The sequence below is a fragment of the Cystoisospora suis genome (genome assembly GCF_002600585.1).
Source record: "Cystoisospora suis strain Wien I chromosome Unknown contig_1042, whole genome shotgun sequence".
NCBI classification, from domain to species: domain Eukaryota; phylum Apicomplexa; class Conoidasida; order Eucoccidiorida; family Sarcocystidae; genus Cystoisospora; species Cystoisospora suis.
In genome coordinates this window covers 1-22,184 of record NW_027153843.1, presented here as the reverse complement: position 1 = coordinate 22,184, position 22,184 = coordinate 1, and the positions used below count along the sequence as shown (strand labels likewise).

The 22,184-nt window shown below is 47.0% G+C and overlaps 4 protein-coding genes across 4 annotated transcripts in view; 2 read left to right on the top strand and 2 right to left on the bottom strand.

Moving 5' to 3' along the window:
- The window catches only part of CSUI_002471 (agc kinase), a 9,835-nt gene extending 6,401 nt beyond the window's left edge, over positions 1–3,434 (bottom strand). The window contains exon 1 of the mRNA XM_068062671.1: positions 101–3,434. Coding sequence (XP_067925344.1) covers positions 101–1,896 — 1,796 coding nt within the window. The 5' untranslated portion in view covers positions 1,897–3,434. The remainder of the gene's footprint in view (positions 1–100) is intronic.
- CSUI_002470 (dead deah box helicase domain-containing protein) lies at positions 3,357–13,635 on the top strand. The gene is made up of 9 exons (XM_068062670.1): positions 3,357–5,351; positions 6,093–6,700; positions 7,560–7,896; positions 8,430–8,867; positions 9,497–9,589; positions 10,430–10,752; positions 11,482–11,522; positions 12,142–12,210; positions 12,981–13,635. Exons 1-9 carry the CDS (start codon positions 3,723–3,725, stop codon positions 13,343–13,345), a joined length of 3,903 nt encoding a protein of 1,300 aa, XP_067925343.1. The 5' UTR covers positions 3,357–3,722; the 3' UTR covers positions 13,346–13,635.
- A 2,157-nt stretch (positions 13,636–15,792) lies between these two features.
- CSUI_002469 (uncharacterized protein) lies at positions 15,793–20,255 on the top strand. Its single transcript, XM_068062669.1, has one exon. It carries the CDS (start codon positions 16,746–16,748, stop codon positions 19,416–19,418), a length of 2,673 nt encoding a protein of 890 aa, XP_067925342.1. The 5' UTR covers positions 15,793–16,745; the 3' UTR covers positions 19,419–20,255.
- An 889-nt stretch (positions 20,256–21,144) lies between these two features.
- CSUI_002468 (uncharacterized protein) lies at positions 21,145–22,182 on the bottom strand. The gene has a single exon (XM_068062668.1). The coding sequence runs from the start codon at positions 21,876–21,878 to the stop codon at positions 21,606–21,608; it is 273 nt and encodes a 90-aa protein (XP_067925341.1). The 5' UTR covers positions 21,879–22,182; the 3' UTR covers positions 21,145–21,605.
- Positions 22,183–22,184: the final 2 nt, after the last annotated feature.

Genomic DNA, 22,184 nt, shown 5'->3' with positions numbered 1-22,184 from the left:
TCCTCGCATAACTCCGAGAAAACTTTTTCGCAGTCTTCTCTCTGCCTTGTCTTTATTCCCTTTACTAGGAGGTTGCTGAGGACTTGATTTCCCAGCAGACCGAAGAGAGCATGGCATCCCCAGTTTCGTCTTCTCTCCTGCGTGGATCTCATCCTCCGCCGCCATCATTTCAGGGGCCATTGCATGCAGAGTCCCACAGTAAGATCGAGTTCTCTTGAGACGGGAAGTCGATAGGTCTTTCGAGAGACCAAAATCGACAAGTTTGAGACGTCCATCATGAGAGAGAAGAATGTTCGAAGCCTGTAAATCCCGATAGAGAATTCCTCGTGCATGCAAAGCTTCTAGGATCAAGACTAACTCCGCAGAATACCATCGCACACGCTCACATGGAAACCCTCCTTCAAACCGAATATGCCGGTGGAGAGGACCACCTGTAACGACTTCAAAGACAAAGTAGATAGATGTCGATGTCTTTAATGTCTCAACAAACTTCTGCGTACTACACTGAATCTCAGGCATTCCCCTAATAGCTTCAGATAGCTGTCTTTCATTCCACAAATGTTCGGCTTGCTTTTGAGTAACAACGGAAGACTTCAGAATACCCTTCACAGCATATAGAGTCTCTTCTTCTTCTTCTCCTCGTTCGGCTTTTAAGACGCCCGGAGGACGTTCTGGCGTTAGAGCAGGTGGACGCTCGGCAGATGAGAGAATCGTAGAAGGGGGATCGGAAGAAGAGCAAGGGTTATGTGGTGAGGTATGCTGTCGTCTGTCTTCAGAAGCATTACCGCCATCATCGTCACGAGGGGGCCCTGCTGCTTCCGGCTGAGTGTATGTACACCCAGAAGTCGTGTCGTCTACACAGGACGGCCCGAGTGAAGACGAGAGGTCAACGCCACTCTGGCCACCGGATATGGCTGGGCTAGGACAACCGACGACGCCCCCATCCTTGAGAGCTCCAGAAGGAAGAGAAGGTGAGAGAGTAGAAGAACAAGAGGAAGACGAAAAAACATGTGTCATCTTCCCATCACGATCACTGGTGGGGCAAGTTGAACCATTGGAACATGCAGCCCCACTCGTCTGCTGGCGTTTTTCTCCTCCATCCGATTCTTCCTCTACTCCGGGAAGTGTTGAAGACGAACAGGGTGGATGGTGAACTTCACGAAGAAGAGTTGGCACTGTTTTTCTTCTTCGACATAGCCAGATAATCGACTTTCTCTTGAGAGTGATCTCCTGAAGTTTCTCGTAGGGTCCTATATACCTCTCATCTTCTTCCTCTTCTTCTCTTACAGGGCCCATCCTCTTAGCTGTACAACAAGACGGAGGAGGTGGGACAGGAGGGGCAGGAGCAGTCGTCGTCGTCGTAGTCGCACCTGAGGGGCTCGTGGCTGAGGAAGAAAGATGTCCAGTACTTTCTCCTTCTTCCTTTCGATCCTTTTCTTCTTCTCTTTCTTTTCCCGGATGAAGATGTTCCTTATCGTTTCTTTCTCGGGGATGTTTGTTTTTCATGGAACAGCTCCTTGTAGTCGAGGTGGAAAAGGAACTTGCGGAAGAAGACGAGGCAATGTTGTTCGCTCGAGGGATGTCTCCTTCGAATGCAGAAGGCTCTATCCCAGAGTAACAAGAACCTAAAGGAAGAGGGTCGGTGGGAGTGTTTCTTAGGACCTCTTGAGCTGGTTCAATGGAGGGTAGAGACGACTTCGTACGCGGACGGCCATGTTGACGTCTCCTACTGTCATTTGTCGGTGAAAGGTCATTACTACTAGGGTGTAGATACACCGGAGCGGAAACGAATCTTGAGCGTCCTGCTTCGGGCTCTACAGGGGCTGAGGCGGAAGTATTTAGATGTTTATCTCTTGAGAAAAGAAAACGGAAAAGAAATCGCCGTCGGTTCTGCATTCCGTTGAACAAGAAAGAGAAGAAAGACCACGAAAAACGTCCGAAAAACACAATATATATGAGGTGTATGTACACCCCAATCTAATCGCCCGTTGTTCGCCGGAAGGGGGGTGATCGGTGGATGAATGGTCTTATCGACACCAGTCACCACCTCGCTGAACTTCCCTCTCTTTTCTCCTCCTCCTCCTCCTCCTCTCTCGACACACACACTCGATGATTCTTTAGAAAAGTGACATGTAGATCTATCTAGAACAACAACGAAGAAACAAGGGAATCTCAAAGACAAATCTATGTGCAAACAAGACAAATGACGAGAGAAAAAGACCCCCCGAGCTTTCCTCTAAGAAGCGGTATCTCCTGCTGCTCCTCCTACTCTCCCTCTCGTCTGGCTAATTACTTTCTGCTGCCGCACCCCGACAACTTCATGTGCAATACGAGAGAAGAAGGAGAAAGCAAAAGAAGTCAAACAGAAAAAAAGCGAGACAAGGGGGAAAGGAAGAGGTCCTGTCTTCTCTACAAAACAGGAAGAAGCAGACGATAGCAAAACCAGCCTCTCTTTGCGGTTGAACGCCGAGGATGAAAAAAAGGCGAAAGGAGAAACAGAGAGAGGGGAATGTCGCGGTATCTAAAAGATGATGAAAAGCCCGCTCCTTGTTCGCATTCTCGTCGTCGTCATTATTACTATCATCATTACCGAATAAAAATCTCCGTGTATGACCGCCTATACGCGGAGACGTCTTTGAACTCCTCTCCTTCACTCTAAATCTGTGCTGAGACAGGTTGAGTGGCTGAATGAGCCCCTTTTAAGAAAGCGAGAGAGAAGGGTGACACCTGCCCACCCGTCACCAATCATCGATTCTGCTTTTCTGCAGAAGTTCGGACTGATGTGAGAATGAAGGCGAAGACGAGGAAAAAAACGAATGAAAGGAAGAAAAGAAAGTCTATAAGTACAAAACAAGAACACAAAAAAAGACAAGGAAAGAGAGAAGAAAAAGAATCTCCCTCCTTCTTTTGATGCGTTAGTTTACTGGATCTCTCGCTCTCCCTCCTCCAACAGATGATGTCGACGTCATTCTTCTTCACCTCCTCTCTTCTCCGGTGCTGTGACATTCAACATAGCTCTCCATCTATCGACAACGCTGGGTAACCGTTTTTCTCGTTTATTATCATCATCTCTTTCTCCGTTTGGACAGAAGATAGGAAAAGAACAAGAAGAAACGTCGAGCTGACGCTTTCCTGGCGCCGGCATGTAGCAAGAAGAAACAAGGAAATCAGCGCGCTCTCACCTCATCTGGCAGTGAGGGTAACCGTACCGTCTCTGTTGGGAGGCCACGCAGGCTGAATGGCTGTCGATTGAGAAGCCTGGAAATGGGCGCATGCAGCAGCAGCAGCGTCTTTATGCCCGCGTTTGGGTGTTCGCGTTTGACGACGTGGGGAATGGCGGGGAGGGCGAGGGATAGATAAGAAAGAAATAGAAAGACCTGTCGTGCCTTTTCTCTTCTGGTTGAGGAGGAGGAGTCATCATCAACTGGCAGAAGTGTTTTGTGTTGCGGGTCATTCCTTTGATAGCTTCTTCTTGCGAAAAGAAGAAGTCGCCGCCAAGGTTTGACACATGGGAAGAGAACAAGGGCATGCAGCGAGGGAAGAATCGTTTTAGGAAGAAGAGGCGGACGCTAATGCCGTCCATGAATTATTATAGTGAGGAGGATTAGAGCAGAAGCGGGACTGTCATCGCCCTGTCTCTTAATCCTTTCGACACGAGAGAAAAAGGGTGACTTTCCGTAGTTGGCGAAGGAATCGCTTCGCAAAACTCTATCTGGACAAAGATGAAGAAGAGGAAAGAAAGCAAAGAAAAGAGTAGGAATATGGCGGTGCGGGAGGAATCTCCAACAGGACAAGTGAAACAAGTGCGAAAGAAAACAAAGCAAAACCGCACAGCGGAAGGTGTGGCTACACCCGCAGGTGTATGTGCACCTTCCGCTATGTGTGCAGCGTCTAGTAATCATGGCAATCGTCCCGGCCACGATGTTTCTTCAGGACGGGCGAAAACTTCCCCCACCACGCTCAACGGGGAGCACTGCAGACGTAAGAAGATCAACGCACAGCCGTCTTCCCCAGGAGGTGCTGAGCAGAAGCTAAGCTCCAAGTTTTCTTCTATGTCATGTCTGTCTCCTCTTACCTGTGGTTTTCTCCGTTCTGTCCATTTTCAGTATGCTACGCCTGTCCAAGAGGCCTGCCTACCTCTTCTGTCTCCCCGGTTCAACCTTCCAGGTGTACATACACCCCAATCCAACCAACACTCTTCTTCATCTCATCTCGCGGGGCGCCATCCGCTTTTCTCATCAGGTCAGAATTTCTCTTCTTCTCTCAAACACCATGACGTTGCCGTCGAAGCTCCGACAGGTTCAGGAAAGACGTTAGCTTTCGTTCTTCCTCTCATTGAAAGAATCATGAACTGCCTGAATCTGTATGAGAAGGGGATCTATCGGCGAAGTCCTCGTGATAATGCAGATGGCAAGAACGGTTTGTCGTGTCATTTTGTGTGGGATTTAGAGAAGAAAAACAGACAGCAGAAAACAACGACACCAGGAAATCCTCAGAACGCCGAGTGTAACAAGACATCAAGACGTAACGCTGACCATATGGAGTGTACATACACCTCACATGCTGCATCTCGCGGTCTTTCTCACACAGACGAGACATCTTCTCCTAGTGAAAAACAAGACATTGCTTCTCAATATCGTCACTTTGTTTCCTCCATTACGGAAGACCTCTCTTCAAACCACGCAGGAGAAAACGACGGGAGAACATGTCGATTTGGCGGTATCATTATCGCTCCTACGAGAGAACTTGCTAGACAGATCTTCACCGTTGTCCAACAGTGCATCCGTTCTATTGAAAGCACTCTTCTTCTTCCTCTCCCTGACGACAAGATAATTTCTCTCCACTCTTCTTCTCCAGGAGACATAGGCAAGAAAAAGAAAAGGAGAAAGCGTCGGCGACATCAGAAAGAAGGCGAGGGACTTCCTCAGCCCCTTTGTACGGTCAGCAACGGAGGAGATGACAAAGAAGAAGAGGACGATGAAGGAGATCAAGACGAAAAAGAAGATGAAGAGGATAGTAATGAATTTCATGGAAAGAAACCAAGGCTTGATCAAAAGGCAGAAGATCATCCTCGCACGGAGAATACCCATCCGGACGCACAGACACACCAGTCTTCTTCTTCTTCGTCTTCTTTCCCGTCTCCTTCCTCTTCTTCCTTTGTCCTGAAGGCGATGCTTTTGTGTGGAGGAGGACGACCTGTTGAAGCAGATCGATTGTCTTTGTGGTCGCGCAGAAGCTCAAGAGCCCTGTTTCTTCTTGTAGCGACACCTGGACGTCTATTGCGTCTTATCGAGTCTGAGGGAGAAGAAGGAAAGATAGAAGGGGACGACCTGCTGATCTCATCGCAAAAGGTAGGTCGCGGGTGGTGTAGGATGATGCTAATGACGCAAATCGGCTTATTCTGTCTTTTTGTATCTTTCATTCTTATTCGTCTTTCTTCTTCTTCTCCTCCGTCTTCTTCTCTCTTCTCTTCTCACAAGTCTGGGAGTCGTGAGATTCGGTGTGGTGTATTTTCTTGTCCATTCATAAAGGTAGATATGAAGCCTCGTCAGCTGGTGTATATACATCCCAGAAGCATAATCGTTTTGCCTGTCTCTAAAGCTCTACTCCGATTATAGTCGTTCTCTCAAGCTCTCTCATCAAACAGCAAGAGACGTTGATATGTCTATTTTTCTCTTTTCTCCATTCACCGTGTCCTCGGGTGTGAGTCTCAACACTAAGACAGCCTGTTCCTATGTCTAAGCTAGCTACATCAGTTCGTTATCGATCTAATTTCTCTACATGCAGATCTATATATCTATCTATCTGTCTACATATAGAGATACATACATGTATCCATGTATGTGGAAATCAGCACAGATCGCTCTGTATGTAAGGGGATTCTTGTATCTTCATCGACCCTTTGATTTGCTCGTCCTGGAGCTCTTTTCTCTTGGCAAGATATAAAGGAACCAAAGAAGAACCTATAGGATGCATCTCTATTAAAGCGTAGCGTGAATCTCGCCATTTCTTCTTCCTATTTTTCTTCTTTCATCGTGACACGAGCTTGATGATACATGGATGATGGAATGTTGGATTTGCTGTGTGTTTAGAGGAAACTTCCATGGAGTTTTACAAATCTAAGTTTACTTGTGGTTGACGAGGCGGATCGGCTCATGGATGAACAGCATAGTGAAGATCTCAAGAAGTTACTTACCTACATTCGAGAGGAGAAGAAACGGGCGGTGTATCAGCTTCAACTACAGAAGAAAATGGAGATGAAAGACGATAACTGTGATCTTTCATCAGAGACGAAGAAAGAAGATAAGGAGAAACTGTCCTCAGAGTCCAACCTCTCTTCATCATGGATAGAAGAGCGTATTCAGATAGCTATCTTCTCCGCTACATTGGCTGGCACAGTAGAGGAACAGCAACGGAGTAAAGCTCTATGGGGGATATTGAAAGATCCGATATGCATAAGAGTCTCGAACTCCTCTACCTCACATGTCCCGTCTTCTTCTTCTCCTCTTACGAATGGAGAGAGAGAACAAGGAGGAGAGAAAGGCCAAGCAAGAGAAAGTGAAGCTCAGTCTCAGCAGCTCGCCTCTTCCTCCTCTTCGTCATCCTCATATCAAAGACATACGGTGCCTTCAACCTTACAGAACTTCTATACCATTTGTCAGTACGAGGAGAAACTCCCTTTCTTGCTCAAGTTCATTCAGTAAGACTTTCTTTCTTTTCCTCGTGTTATTTCTTCTTCTGGACTGAACGCAGGAAGAGGATCCGGGGGTGGTCTTCTCGATGCAATAGAGTTATCTCATGTGACTCTTCTCATACGAACGTCTTCCTATGCGAGTCCAGACCTTCAGTTCGTCTCCTAGCGTAGATCGCAAAGCGTCGCCACGCGTCCGTAACTGTGATCTTAGGTAGATCAGTTCTGTCATTTCTCCGTGAGACGGGAGTATAAAACAGGCTACCGTTCAAAATCTATTCAGGTATATGTATATATACACATAGAGACAGAGACAGACGGCTATGTGAAACTCAGCGTACACAGGCTATATATATGTATATGTATTCAGGTATATGTCTATCTATATATAAGTATACATAGAGAGAGAAGGGGGAGATGGGGAATGCATGTGAATCTAGACACCATGCCTATGTATGCTGTAGTGTGCTCACTCGATTGTAAGGAGAAGAATCTGATCCTTTGTTTTCGGAGCTTTTCTCCTTCAAAGAGTCGTACGTCTTTTCTTTCTGAAGTGGAGGTACATATCATCATGTGGCGTAAAACATTCGTACGTTTGCTGAAGAGGGGAGACATGCGTTTGGAAGACTCAGTAGGTGTATACGCATACACTCGAAAACGTGCGTTTCGCGGCTGTAGTGTGACCCTCTTGATGTCTTCTTTCTCTTGCTTGCTTGCTTGGCTGGCCCAACAGAAAATCTCACCTAGTAGTCTTCTTCTCGTTCGACCAGATCGCTTGTGATGTTCTCCGTTCTCATCGCTCTAGTGCTCTCGAGATTCTAGCTTCTTTTCTTTCTCTTGTTTCTCTTGCTCTCTTCCGATGAAACAGGTCGGTCATCATCCCACGTCAAGCTCACTGTATTGTTTTTCTTCTTACGTGTCACTGTGTGGAGTTTTACTTTTGTCTTCTCTCCGCGCTTCTCTGCAATTCTTCTTCATATCTCCGTGCCTCCGCTTCTTCTACTTCTTCTAAAGAAAAGGATTCTTGTTTTCCTCTGGAGCTCGAAAAACTCCATGGGAAAATGAAGCAAAGAGCGAGACTAGCTGCATGCAAACGGTTTGGCTCTTCTCAAGGAAAAGGATCTCTTCTTCTTGCTACCGATGTGGCTGCTAGGGGTCTCGATTTTCCTAATGTCGATTGTATTCTTCAGCTTGATCCTCCCCAGGTAAAGAAATCTGACTCAGAGCTGACCCACTCCCCACACCCACATGAAGAAAACATCCTCCGGTCGACCCCGCTCAGTCAGGCCTGCGTCGATACAGAGAACCTCCTACTCACACACTTACATGTAGGAGAAGGTACCTTGGCCTGTTTCGACGTACGTACTGAGATACACAGGGGTTCTTATTTATACATGTATCTCCCTTCTACCGTTCTTTGTTGGCCACCATCTATGATGTCTCATACTTCCCTTTGATACATGTCAATCTGTCGCCCAAGCTTTTCTTCTCTTTTAATTTCAGAGAAATAGTCAGACTGCCAAGCTGCGGGAATGCGAAGATAGATAGATGGAAGCATGTATAAGTAGGTCTGTCCACATGGAGGGCGTACATGTATCTTGGGTACGTGTGCTAACTGTCGCAAGAGAGACATGGAGAGATGCGATAAGGGTATGCGCATGTAAGTGTGAGGGATAGACGAGAAGAATGTAATTCAGATGTCTCCTGTGTGTATGTGATTTGCTGTTGTTTTGCCTAGGACCCAAATGTCTTCATTCACCGTATAGGGCGAACTGCACGAGCTGGTCGTAGTGGCAGTTCTCTTCTTCTTCTTCTCCCTCATGAAGATGCCTACATCCCTTTCTTAACGAATAGAGGAGTCACCATGCAAGACTTCTCCAAATCCGAATGGGTCGAAACGCTTGAAAACTGTCAACTGGAGAAAGAAGAAGAAGAAGAAAAACACACGACAGCACCTGAGACCTGTACTGATGGAGCAAAGAGGGAGAAGGAGAACGGGATTCTACCCCACACACAAGGAGGCAGGTGGATAGTACGGCCACTGAATACAAAGAAAGATCTAGAAAAAGAAACAGAAGTTTCGGGGATGGACGAAGAAGAAGAAGGAAGATTGAAGGTCCTGAGATATAGCGAGAGAGACATGGTCAACACGAGCGCACTCAACGAAATTCTACAGGTACCCTATGATGAATGACGACAACATACCAGAAGAAGAAGTGCCACAAGTCCAGTCACGGCGAGGGCGTAGAAGGCTTCATTCACGTCGACGCGTACATACATTGTGCAAGTATTTTGATTTACATGTTTGCATGCTATTCATAGAGGGCAGCAGAGAAAGAGACGGGAGGATACGGCACCTGTTTCTATGTGTGATGTTGATTGACTCCTCTGAAACACAGACTTGCCCGTTGGTCTCTTCTCAACGTTCGTCATCTAAAGACCACTGCATGCGTCTCCGCAACTCTTCATAACCGTAGACGTATGATATATACATGTATATACATAGAAATATATGTATAGAATATGGATCTGGACAACACGTACACTGATCATCAGACTTGTGTGTCTGCGTGTATGTGTGGATACCTTGTTGCGCGGGAGTGCAATATGTATGGTCGGTGGGTTTTTTTCTGCTTTGCTCCTGCGACATATATTCCTGGAACACATGGAAACAAGTTTTTTTCCGACCAGAGGTACATGCATGCATGCATGTATGAATCGATTTCCATTCTGTGTTACATGTTTCCTTCATACTTTTCTTTTGTCATCAAGGGCTCACTGCTTCTTTATCTGCATGTATTTCAGGATAGAAATCTGGTTTTGAAAGGCACCAAGGCTTTTGTCTCCTTCGTCCGTGCCTACAAGGAGCATCTACTCTCCTTTCTTCTTCCATTCTCTGTAAGAAGATCAGGATTCTTGCTTTTTACTTCTCCCTTCATCGTTCAGCGCGCGCACGCGTCTCACTGTCTTCCTCCTCAGATTCTCTCGGCTTCTCTCTTTGTGAAAGAGACAGATTCTGAAGGCTTGAAGCATGTAGACAGAAGTAGAGACTAGATGAAAGAGCAAAGCAGACCTGACAAGTTCAGATGTTTGTGGTTTCTCGTACTCCATGTCTGTGAGTCAATTCTCACTTCTTTCATTGCATGCATGCATGCTGGCGTACCCTCTCGTGGCCTGTAAGTACACCTGAACTGCGTTGTTCAAGCACCGGTCCTCAACACGTAGCACAGGCAGAAGAGAGACTATGGTATCGATTCCTTCTAGACTTCAGTCCTACTGGGACTGACATCGGAAGAGAAGGGACTTGTTCACGTTTGTGTCGCAGCTTGTCTCAGATATGATGCTAAATGAATGTCTTTCTTTCTCTTGCTTTGCTCATACCATGTGTTCCAACCAATACATGAGCAGCACGGTCAGTTCCTGTATATTTCTTCTCTCTTGGTGAGTCCCCACGAGATCTGCTTTCATATGTGTTCTTTTGTTTGACGCGAAAAACAGAAGAACGAATGCAGGAGAAGGAGTGAAATAGGATGTAGTTTCTTCATGAATCGCTTCCTGTCTATCATTTGATTTCTCTCTGGTGTATGGACACTGATTTCTCCACGAATGTAGTGTTTGTGCACGCCAAAGAATAAGAAAGGTCGTCTCTTTCGTTTCGTCAGGATCTCTCTTCTTTTCCTTACACTGTCGTTTTTCCGGCGTACATACACCTCGAATCCATCTTTGTTTTGTATGCAGAAACTGGATCTTGGACGTGTCGCAACGTCGATGTATCTCCTTCGACTTCCTCGTATGAAAGAAATCGTCGGCAAGAATTTCTCTAATTTCAAACAGCATGCGATTGATCCTCTTACCGTTCCCTTTCGGCATGACGCTGCGAGAGAGGAAGAAAGACTAGAGACTTTGCAGGCGTCTCTTGAACAGCGCGCGAAGCTGAGAGAAGAAAGAGAGAAGAAGAAGAATGAAGAAAAGAAAAGGATGGAAAAACAAAACAGCCTATACTCAAAAAGTACGATGAAGAACTCAGGGAGAACGAAAGCTGAGAAGAGGAAGGCGAGGAGGTAAGTATGAAGAACCAAGAAAGGAATGAATCTTACGTACAAATATCCCATCAAACTGTTCTTCTTCTGTTTGTTTCTCGGATACACATATAGCTATAGACCCCTATACATCGATATGCATGTCTACACATGTATACGGAGTATGGGTATAGGGAGACAGAAGGTACATCTGAATGTTAATGATTATCTATGTCTTTTGGAAAGCACACCTGTATACATTCCCGAGTTCAGTGTGTATCATCCGAAGATCTGCAGTTCTAGTGGGACCCACATACAAGTCTTCAGTCTTCTTTCTTCATGTCGAGCAGCAGTACTCCTAAACCGCCACACTCAAGAAGTACTGACTCCAGTACTCTCGTTCATATCACATGTGTGTGTGCACGTACATATAAGAGTGCACATATATACGTATATATATATATGTACATACATGACAATAGTGTATATGTGTTTCTCGGTGAGTGTCTCTAAGTGTCTTGCCAAAGAGAGGAGCATGAAGTAAGCAGTACAGGAAGAAGATAGATCTAGGCCGCAACTTCAGGGTCTTCTTTCGGGCCTCCGTGTATCACTGTGATCGAGGCAGGACGATCTATCTGTCTGCTTACCATCATTCCCTGCTCGCCTTCTCTCTGCTTCTCGTCAAGTTGCTGTCTCTCCGGGGTTGTTTTGAGGGGCATTTTCATCTTTTCTCTTGCATGCGTCAGTCTCTTTCTCTCTTCTTCTCAACAGACAAAATGCCCTAGATGAATGGGAAGAACTCGCATTTGAAGGTGAGGACGAAATATAGACGTACAACAGCCATTCACCATCCAATCGACGCATACACAGAGATCTCCGCATATGGCATATATGAAAATATGGATTTCTTTCGTAGCAGATACGTCTATACAAACACACATGTCTGTGCTGACAAGAACTTCCCTCTGTTTCCTTTCTTGCTATATCTATCTCATCGCCGTCTTTCTTTTCCTAGGGAAAGCCAGGCTTTCGAGAGGGTTGTAATACTACTAGTCACCAGTACTGGAGATGCAAAGTACTATTGTGCGTAGTAGAAGTCTTTTCTCTCCATTGATTTTCTGTTCGTTGATAGTCCGATTTTTATCTCTCTCTCTGTCTCTCTCTTTGTATATACATATAGGTATCCGATTGGTGAGAGAGAGGATAGATAGATATTTACTCGTATTGAATCCATGGGTCGTTGTCAGGAACAGATGTCTCTACGAGTACATTAGTAGCTACGCGAAACCTCTCACCTGTGTGCAGAAAGTGAACTATGACGTTTCAAGCAAGTAGGCAAAAATCCGTATATATATCGAGAGACAAAGATAGGCTGAGAATGATGTTGTATAGAGAGATTTCTATCTGGAAACTCTTTTGCTGTTGGTTCAGAGCGGATGGCACGGAAGTTACGGAAAGGGAGAATTACAGAAGAGCAGTATGAGAAACAATTGAAACAAGGTGAGTGACGTCCTCGGGTATTTGCAGTGTTTGTACACCCTCCACCCCTCCGCCTGGTTATTACGATGCATGCCTATTGCATCAGTACGTACATCTATGTATATCGGTAAACAGGTGGAACAGGTATTTACGATGAGAGAAAGAACTAGAGTGGAAACAGTTTCTCATTTAGGTCTACCTGTTTCTTTGTTTTGGTGCTTCTCATACATAGTTTGAATGCTATGGATCAGAAACCGGTCTTGTCAGGCATTCATCTATCTGTCTGTACACCTTAAAAGTTTCTCTCTTCTGTCTCTCTCTCTCGTTCCCGGTTCTTCCTCCTCATACGCTTTCTAGTGCCAGCATGCGAAGCACTTCCTTTCTCGGGGTGTCTTGGACTCACCGACGATAGTGGATTGAATGCCTGTCACACACATTCTACCGCTCGTGTGATAGCTTATTTTCTATTCTTGACTAGCGTGCTTCTCTGGTGAGGAGAGATTCTTCTTTCTGTCTTTCCTCTTCTTATCATCGTCGTCACCTCCCGCGGCGGACGAGATGCTGAGTGTGTTCTTTCTCGGTGTTTAGGAAGCGTGCTTCGCACGTGCTTGCCTGGAGTGAGTGCATTCGGACAGCTAGCTGTACTGTGGCGTTTTTTGGTCTCTTCTCTAGAGGTGCAGAGATTCAGTACTTTCTCCCTGTCACTCTTTCCACTGGAAATTTCGCATGCGTTCATGCCATACTTGTTTTTCTCTTCTCTGTCTTCGATTTCCCTTCTGTTTTGGTGTTAGGGCGTCATGGCGGAGGCAGAGATGAAGGAGAAGACTTGTCAGACTCAGAAGATGAAAAAGGATCGCTTTCGTGCAGTAGTGACAGCGATGAAGAAGGCAGCACAGCCGTTAGCAGTAACGGAAAGGGAGGTATGGATGTGGAAAGCGATGATGGAGATTCGTCTGACTGTGCTTCTGATGGAGAATCCTCGACGGGCCTTGATGACGAGGATGAAGACGAAACGGAGAGACCATCAAGAAAGAAAGCTGATAGTCCAGTAGGAGACGAAGGAACCCATGACAGAAAGAAGCGAAAGCAACCCAAGTGGATCTCTGTGAAAGGCAGGAAAGGGAAAAAGAAGAGACGAGGGAAAAAACGAAGATGAAAGTGACTTTTTGAAGGCAATCAAAAGTCTTTGGAAAGGTTCAACAAGTCCTAGTTGCCTGATAGTCGCAGTGCAGTGGTGGGGTGTATGTACAGCCGACAGCATTGATCCGAGTGGAGGACAGTCTTTGTATTTCTGATTCAGTCCGCGCTGATGAATGATCAAAGAAAGAAGAGAATCGATTTCCGATGATGATACCAAGAATGTTGTCTTACTTTTGGCGTTCTTTCCATTCAGTCAGTGGAGTTTGCGTTTCCGTACAGCGAACCCTTGTATCAGAAGCATGTTTTCGCTGTCGCCCCTTCCGTTTCTTTCTTCCGTTCAACAACTTCTGTCGATTTTTTATTCCTCTACTGTTTGTTGGTTTTCTGTGAGATCTCGACTGAGGAGATCCTCATCTGAGACTCGTCACTTCCTTTTCGCTTTCCCTCCACACAGCGGGAGGGAGAGAAAGAGAGACCTGAAGAATGCAAAGGGAAACCGCGCGTCTCTTGGAACCTTCATAGCTGTGGTAGAACGGAATATTACGGTCCGTACAGCTTATACATGTAACTGCTGTACAATCACGCCTATATATATATATATAACATACATATATGTATGTGTGAGAGCCTTCGCGGCCGAGTCGGCACTGTAGATGCGTAGAACGAGTGTCTCTTGTAAGTACAGCATCGGGTGTCTGATAAGGCACTAGCCCCGCGTAGATACGCGGTGATGGCGCATACTTAGCAATGTGCCTGTCAGCAGTGAGCAGTGATGGTCTCTAGTCCTCAGTGGTGCTGATGGGTTGAGAAAGGGGAGATGATTCTCGGGGAAGCTTTATAGAAAAAGAAGCTTCGGCGCCGGTGTGGCGTTTGCGGGCTAAGGCTGTGTAGGTTGCTACTACGTCAGCAGTTAAGTATTACACCAGGCAAACGCAGTTTTTTGTGTGATGCTAAGAAGAGAGGGTTCGACCTTTATAGTTAGGTCTTCCTATGCTGAAGAAGACAGTTTTTTCTCATTGACTGTGTACTTATCTTTTGGCTGTCTTGCCCTGCAAATAATTCCAGACCGCCTGCTTAAATCATTCTCACACGGAACAAATCTACCCTAACGCTGTGCACGGAAATCACAAGCATGTGTACCGCTTCTTCGGTCGTCCTTTCACTCAAGCTGATATACACATGCTGCGCGGAATGGAGATAGCAGCAGTGGTTATGTAAAGCGCCAAACAGTGCGCCGTCCGTTAATTGTCTGGAGGTGTCTTACTTCACTATATATCGGCTACATAATCCTCTTGAATTTCTGCGAGCGGCTCCCGAGCATGGCCGTCCGTCACGGTTCGACAGGATGCTGCGGGTCGTTCTGTACCAGCGCATATCACTCGCCGTCTTACTGTAGTGGAGTGGCGTTGCGTAGCACCCAGTAACAAACATGAGGTCGTCGAAGAAATGAACCGCTCTGCAGTATCTATGTCTCAACGAAGCGCTATACACGAAACGAGAGAGACTGCAGAGGTATAGTCAAATTGCAGTCCCCGACCAACTCGAAGTCGTAGAGGCTACAGGAAGAAGCGACTTTAGCTCAGCAGGGAACAACTGTTATTCTGGCGCACATGGCCTGTCAACAGAAAGATTAGAGAGAAATCCTTGTTGGCTGTCACTGGGAGGTCTGGTCCTCTACAAAAGGGACGGACGGAGGGTGGGGAGGAGCTAGGTGTTGGCGGACCCCGGTAGGATGTCCAGCATCTGAAGCGTTCATCAGCTCGTCACATTCTCATAGTTTTGAGACACCCAGCGGCAAGCCCGAGAAAAATGACAAATGTTCTTTTTTTTTCTCCGAAGAGTGGAAGGTCTGGTGGTGTTCCGTATACCTTCTCTCAAAAAACAGGATACGTCTTCCCCTCATGGCAGTGTACACGACAGTGCTAAGTATTTTGCTTATCATGTCCGAAGAAGAGAAATGAAACCACAAACTCCCACCAGCCCTACTCTACTTTCAGAAGATCTGCGTGCACCTGCTGAGCGAGCACCGAGCGATTCAGAAGGGGACAGTTTTACAGCTTCGTTACCGAGGGCTAGATGCCGACGCTCTGTCATTGTGAGTCGTAATACCAGGGCAGAGTTTCTCTCCCCTCTCTGCCAGTGATAGCAGTAGCAATGTCCATCCTATCCTGACAAGGACAGCGTTCTCGGGCTCTCCGATGCCATTACAACGGAAAAGAAGGAGAGGCCAGTCTGTCCGGTCCCTCTTCTATAGGATGTAGCGTTCTGTGTCCAGAGTCAAGGGGCCGAAGTAAGGAAAAGGATGGAACAAGAGAGCAAAAGCGGACGGGAGCGATGGGGTGACGTGATCTTTATGACTCAAAAAACATCAAAGCTAGCTGCTGGCCACGTTTTTTGTATGTAGCCGTGCTGGCTTTGATGTGTCGGGAAATTCCCGGGGCTCTCAGAGATCCCGTGCAGTGGATTGAAACTCTTCCGATTAGTCGTACTACTGCCGCTAGGTGATGATGATCTTGTTGACTAATTAGGACTGACTGCGAAAGCTGAAGTGTTGTCGAAAAGACGGATAGATATTGATCGTTGATCACTGCTGCCTCGCCTCGTTGCTTCCCCCGCAGGCATCTTCTTATTGGAAACTTGTTGTTGTCTTTTCGAATCCTTTTTCTTCCTTCGTGTCGCAGACTCTGATGCAGGTGAAACCAAGCTTATCAGACCTTTCCGACTACGCTGTCCTTGTAACTGGATAACCTAGGATTTTTTGAGGACTTTTTCAGATTCCTACTTCCCCCCCCCCTGACACAGACCTCTACGGTGTTGGCGATCCCTGTTTGTTACAAGTTCTAGCAGAACATATGAGCGTGGTCCGCTCTTGTCCTTGTTCACAACTTGGGCGGTTCACTATGTTTTCCCTTAGCTCGTGGCACGTCCCCCCGAAAGTACCTGGCTACTTCCTCGGGTCCTGACAGTTTTTTATTCGTTTCCCTTCTTGGCGTCATTGTTCCAGCATCCGTACCCTTCTTGTACGAGTCACCGGCGGTAAACCCAAGGACAAGGGGAGGGGGCCATCGGCGGCTTGCTGGGTGAGTTTGCCGAGCCCCAGAAATACCCCGTTCACTGGTTTGACTGAAGGGACTTCGTTGTACGGTAGGAAATCAGTCACCATACGCCCAGCAAACACCTTGATTTCGCGTTCTGAACTTGGCTCAAACGTTTCTCGGGTGGAGTGGCAGACGGTCTGGCTTCGGCGTTTCTTTCAACCATTAACAGCGCCGTCAGGTCCGCACCCACAGGTCGGACCCTCGCCCTTCCTGCGAGAAAAAGCGTTTCTGTTGTCCCAACTCAAAAGGAACAGCCAAGTCCGAAAGCACTAGACCAAAGAGCTCTGTGGTTCTCGTAACAAGATTTCTTACAGACAAATGGGGGTATATCAGGGAGGAATCTATCAGTCTGACAGGAGTCATTTCGCCCTTGGTTCGTTGGGAGTTGAAGGAGGAGGAGGTGCCGGAGGGTGCGAGGATACTCAGCAGGGAGTCAAGGACGCGATCAGCGTCCCATCATTACTAACAACGCCGGGCTCTGTCTCCATTGACGAGACCGGGCACTGCTCCCACCCTCCAAACCCACTTTCTGCCAACGATGAAACTTCCCTTTCGCCTCCTCCTCCCCCCTCCACTACCCGAGGAGGAGGAGCTTTTCCGGCTCCGGGTGAAATGTGTGTTCTGCCGCTAGCTGAGAAAGAACTGTATGAACTACCACCATGGGCAGTCGGAGCCAGGAACGCTGCCGCAGCGGCAACTGCACGTGGAGAGATGGTGGCTGGTACATCAGGTCCTAAAAGGGAGAGACATTGGATTAGCGAAGGTTTAGAGAAGACAAAGAAGAAACTAGGAGTGTTCTTCACTATAACTAGATGGCATTATTTGACCTTACTGTGTCTCTACTCCGTCCTGATAGGCCCAGTCTACTTGAACTGGGCTCCGCTCCGTCAATTATTCTTTGACAGTGGAGTATATGCCTGGGTATGTGATGAAGGAGAAACGAACTCAGCGGACATGAACTATGTCGACCCTGCAAATCACACATGTGCACAACAGCGTTTACACATAGGAAACCTCTTTACCTTGTGTACGGTCGCAGACTACGGAATGTCGTTCTTCGGTGGGCTTGTCATGGATGTAGGAGGACCGAAGATGGCATCATTGTGCGGTACCTTGCTTATGATCTTAGGCTGGGTGTTGATAGGACTTTCAAGTCAACTATTCAATGCCTTCGAGGTTGGGTTCATCATATTCGGGCTAGGAATTGATATGGCGTTCTACGGAACTTTACCCGTCAGCGCACTCTTTCCAGGTCATGCTAACACAGTACGTGCTGTCTTAGTCGCTATGAGGTCAGTGAGCTACATGACTCCTGTCATCCTTCAGTCCGTAGCAGCTCAGTTCGGAATTGGATACCGTGGGATTATGTTTGGGTATGGGGTCGCGGCTTTTCTTCCAGCCTTACTGATCACCTTTTTGGTTACTCCATGGTCCCCGTGGACAACACCTTCTCCGGCCTCCCGTCATCATCACTGTTCTCCCGAAAAGAATTCTCCGATGCTAGCGATTGCAAGACAAGAATCCTCTTCGTCTCTTTACTTGAAGAACAGCAAAAAAATCAAAGATGAAGACGACGCACCCGGAGCAGCGGCAGCACGTTTGCCTACCGCTGGCGGAGAAGACGATGAATTAGGCGGCTATACGAAGACGCATAAACACTACGAAGACCCAAACATGCCTACACCTCAAGCCTGTACACCCTCCCCAACGTGCTCTGCCACTCTTGATGTGGAGCGGACGGACAAGCATCCGATGAATTTTTCCTCCGGTGCTGCTTGGGTGAAAACCTTTTTGAAGCATCCAGGGGGTGCAGAAGAAGTCGATGACATAGAGCATAGACGTCAGCAAGCAGGACCGCTCGGGGATGGTGGAGAGACTGCTAGGAGCTTTGACGATGATAAGAAAGATCAGTCGGTAAAAGGAAATATGGTACCTGCCTACGCTGAGTCATTAGGTTCCAGAGCGACATCCTCGTTAACCCCTAACTTTTCATTAGCGAATGAATCAGATGGCGGAAATGGAGGAGATGCGTCGGCTGTTACTACTCACGGTGGCAGTATCGTAACGGTTTATCCCATACCTGGCTACGATGTAGATCTGAAAACTTCTTCACAGTGTTACGATCCTTGTTCAACCTCTGTTCCTCTTGAGCCCGAACAAGGGCAACCGGGCGGAGGAGGAGGAGGTGTCATAGGAGATATCAAGGAAAAGCTTTCCGAAATGATTCTTCCTCATGGTGCAAGTGGGGGAGTACCGCCACCGCCTCCAACGGTTCTAGATACGGTTGATAAGAGACACCGAGGTTTCTTTTGGAGTCGGGTCAAGTCAGCTTCACGAAATGGTTACGCTTTCGCTAGAGATTATCTCTTCTGTGCGCTGTACTTCCCTATACTACCGTATTTTGTTATCACGCTTGTTAGAGCGGTCTATTTCAACAATGCTTCACACGATCTAGTACCCCATTCACTCCACTTTCTTCATATTATCATCGGATTTGTCTGCGTGTTTCCCCCTATTGCTGGCTTTATCGCGGATCGGTTCGGCGTTTTATTGTGTCTGAGTCTCGTAAATGCTACAGGGACATTTGTGATTCTTGGCAGTCTTCTCCTCCTTGCGTTACCAGGAATGGTCTGGCTCGAATACATCATCTCCGTCTTCTTCATGTTGAACATGTCTTTAATGACGAATCAGATCTACTTTTACGTCGGGGCAACCTTTCCACAAAGACATCTTGGCAAGTTAATTGGCTTTACTTGTTCTGTCGGAGGGATCCTATCACTACTTGCTGCCCCCATGTTTGATTTTTCTCTCAAAGCGTCAAATGGATTCCTCGGAATGCTTCTATTGTTGTCTATCCTCTCCGTCATCAACTACGCCATTCTCTTTCTTCTACACGTGGTGCGCAAACGACGTGGTGCCAGAACCAACTTTCTTGATGGGGGCTCTCCCGCGGCCATTCTCACCGATGTTGGTGTGGTCGTGCCGAGCTAGAGAAACATCCAGGAAAGAAAGACATGCGTGTTTCCTCATGTAGATAGAGATGAGTCGCGCGAAGAAGGGAGGTTAGTAGACTCTATGGCAGTCTCACAAAGAGAGAAGCGAGAGACCGATTTTCCTACGGCTGCTTGGTGGATTTTTGCATTCCCCAAGAGGTTTCCTTGCTGAAGTTTCCTTCTCTCACTCTCCCTCTGTTTGACTTCATCTGGGTGGGAGGGAATGGGGGGAGTACAGTTTCTTGTTCGGGGCGAATGTTCGTGTTTAGTCCTGTCACTTCTCTTCATCTTCTTATTGCGCCCCTCAACCATCAAGTCAGTCACATTCTTGGATTGTCATACTCATTTATGTCGGGAGGACCTTTGTCATCCGTCTTTCCCCCCGCGACACGTACAAGTCTCCGTCTTCAGCTCATTCATTGTCTGTCGACTAGAGCGCTTCATCATCGGCATTTTCTTTCGACTAATTTGAGTCAAATTTGCTCACAGGAAAGAAAGCTAAGTAGTCAAGGGGGCCGCCGCGGACAAGTCCAAAGGGGGCCAACCACTGCTGTCCTCCTTGGTATCAAGGGAACCTGGTTCTTCTCAGATCATTCTTATCAGCACGACTACCGACACCTGCCATGAAGTCGTGGAGCTGTCTGCATGTCTGTATGCTTGCGACAAATGGAAAGAGTACAAGTATGTGACCTGTCCTTTCATCAGAAATGAAACACATTCCTTCGTCTTGTCTTTTCTCCTTGATGTGGTAGCAATCGTACGTGCTTTGTTTCGTTTGTCTCCCTTCCCTCTTTGGGAACTAGCTGAACACCGGACTCTCTGTGTTGTAGATCCCTTGTCGCAAAAAGTGCCTCGGGCTTTCAGCTATCTAGGACTCGCAAGCAGAGAGAGATGCTCACACGAAGAAGTCTACGCAGTTGCCTGTTAGTGTAACGATGCTGAAAACACGGCATCAGGAGTCTTGCTTGTTTGTCACCCCGTGATGTATAGAGGGGTAGAGATCTGCCCCTATCAATAGTCCAAATAGACGGACGGAGACAAACACGCGTAGTATAGAGTGACTTCGTTGTGATGAATAGCAGGACTGACCCTTGTTTCTCACCATCCCAAAACACGTGAGCCCCCTCGTACACCCCCCCCTCGGCAGTGACGACCACTCTAGTACCTAGTACCATATATTAGAAGGGCACTACACTGCACACCTCCCCGCGTATCCCACAGGGCTAGCTACACTGTCTAGTCATCATTTGTTCTTTCGTATTCGGGAAAAACATTACAAGAAAATTCACCCTGTGATGATTAGTATCTTTCCAGCCTGCATCTACACACTTGCATCGGCCTCGGCATATAAAAAAGAAAGTCTACTCAACCCATACAAGCATTTGTCGAAAGTCCTACTACGCTACGATCACCAAGAGGAGAGTGGACTGGGAAAGATCCGATCTAACCAGAGTGTACAGAATCCGTAATCAGCTGGACACTTGCTTCGCGTGACCCAGTCAAGGGACAGGTGGACGATGTGTCCCTTTCCTGGAACGATATCTGCTCCGAGAGATCTTCACAGTGAGAAGGTAAATGAACATCTTCTCAAAACCGATGAAGTCAGTTCTTTTACAAAAAAAGACGAAACCGAACAGAACTCCTGATTTTAGTTTGTTTTCAAGAAGATGGGGGACCGGTTAAGGTATGATCTCTTCGTCACCAGGACGGACGACAAAGTCTTCAATCCCAATGTATTAGCTGAGAGTAACCGCGCACTATATACTTTTCGCGTACACGAAACACATACCGACGAGACATTCTGAACAGATTAGTGAACACCTTGGTGAGACAACAAGCACTCTCTTGCAGCAATCAAAAACCACAGCGTCTTGAATGAATGGAAGACGCGGTTCTCTTCGTGTGCGACTCCTTTTAGCTAGCTAATTACTTCCACCACTGAATGTCGTCGACAAGAAAGCGAGATAGATGGCCTCTGCGCATGTGTAAGAAAAACAGAGGGAGGTATGTGTATGTGTGTCCTAACCGGTCACCACCATTATCGCCACCGCGCTACCTCACCTCTGAATTGTATGAGACCGAACACCTCTTCCATGAAAGGGAGGAACGAAAGTTCACATGCACTTGTATGGAAAGAGAAGAGTGTATGACGTAAACATCCACGGGGCGTACAAACACATGATTTTCACTGAATACTGATCTTCATGCCTGTTGACGAAAAATGAAAAGAGAAAGACCAAGCAAGACCTAAGCGACCAACGAGGAGCGCCGAAGAAGGAACCATACTGATGGAGAGATAGATAAAAGTGGGCTTTATGTCTCCGTTGGAGGAGAGTCGAAAATCTCTGATCTCGCGGTGTGTGCAAAAAACGGAAGGAAGAGAATGAAAATGTCTCGTACCCACACGTGCACAAGTGAGTATGATACAGAGAGATCTATGAACATCCCAAGCAGACATCACTTCCACCTGCTGGTGTATCTTGCTTCCTGATCACAGCGCAGGTGTATGTACACTGAACCTGTTCCACTCCTCCTCTTCCTTGATCTCTCTTTGTATGCGTGCGATGCTGCTGTGAATTCATATGAGGGGGGATCAGAAGTAGTCGACCTCAGGCTTACTTCATCGACTTCTCTCTTGGAACTTCAGGATAAGATGCAGAGAGAGAAAAAGGAGAAAGGAGAATAAAATCTTCAAAACACAGAGGCAAAAGAAAAGACGACAAAAGAAATAGAGACACCCACGCACGACAACTCGAGGTAAGAC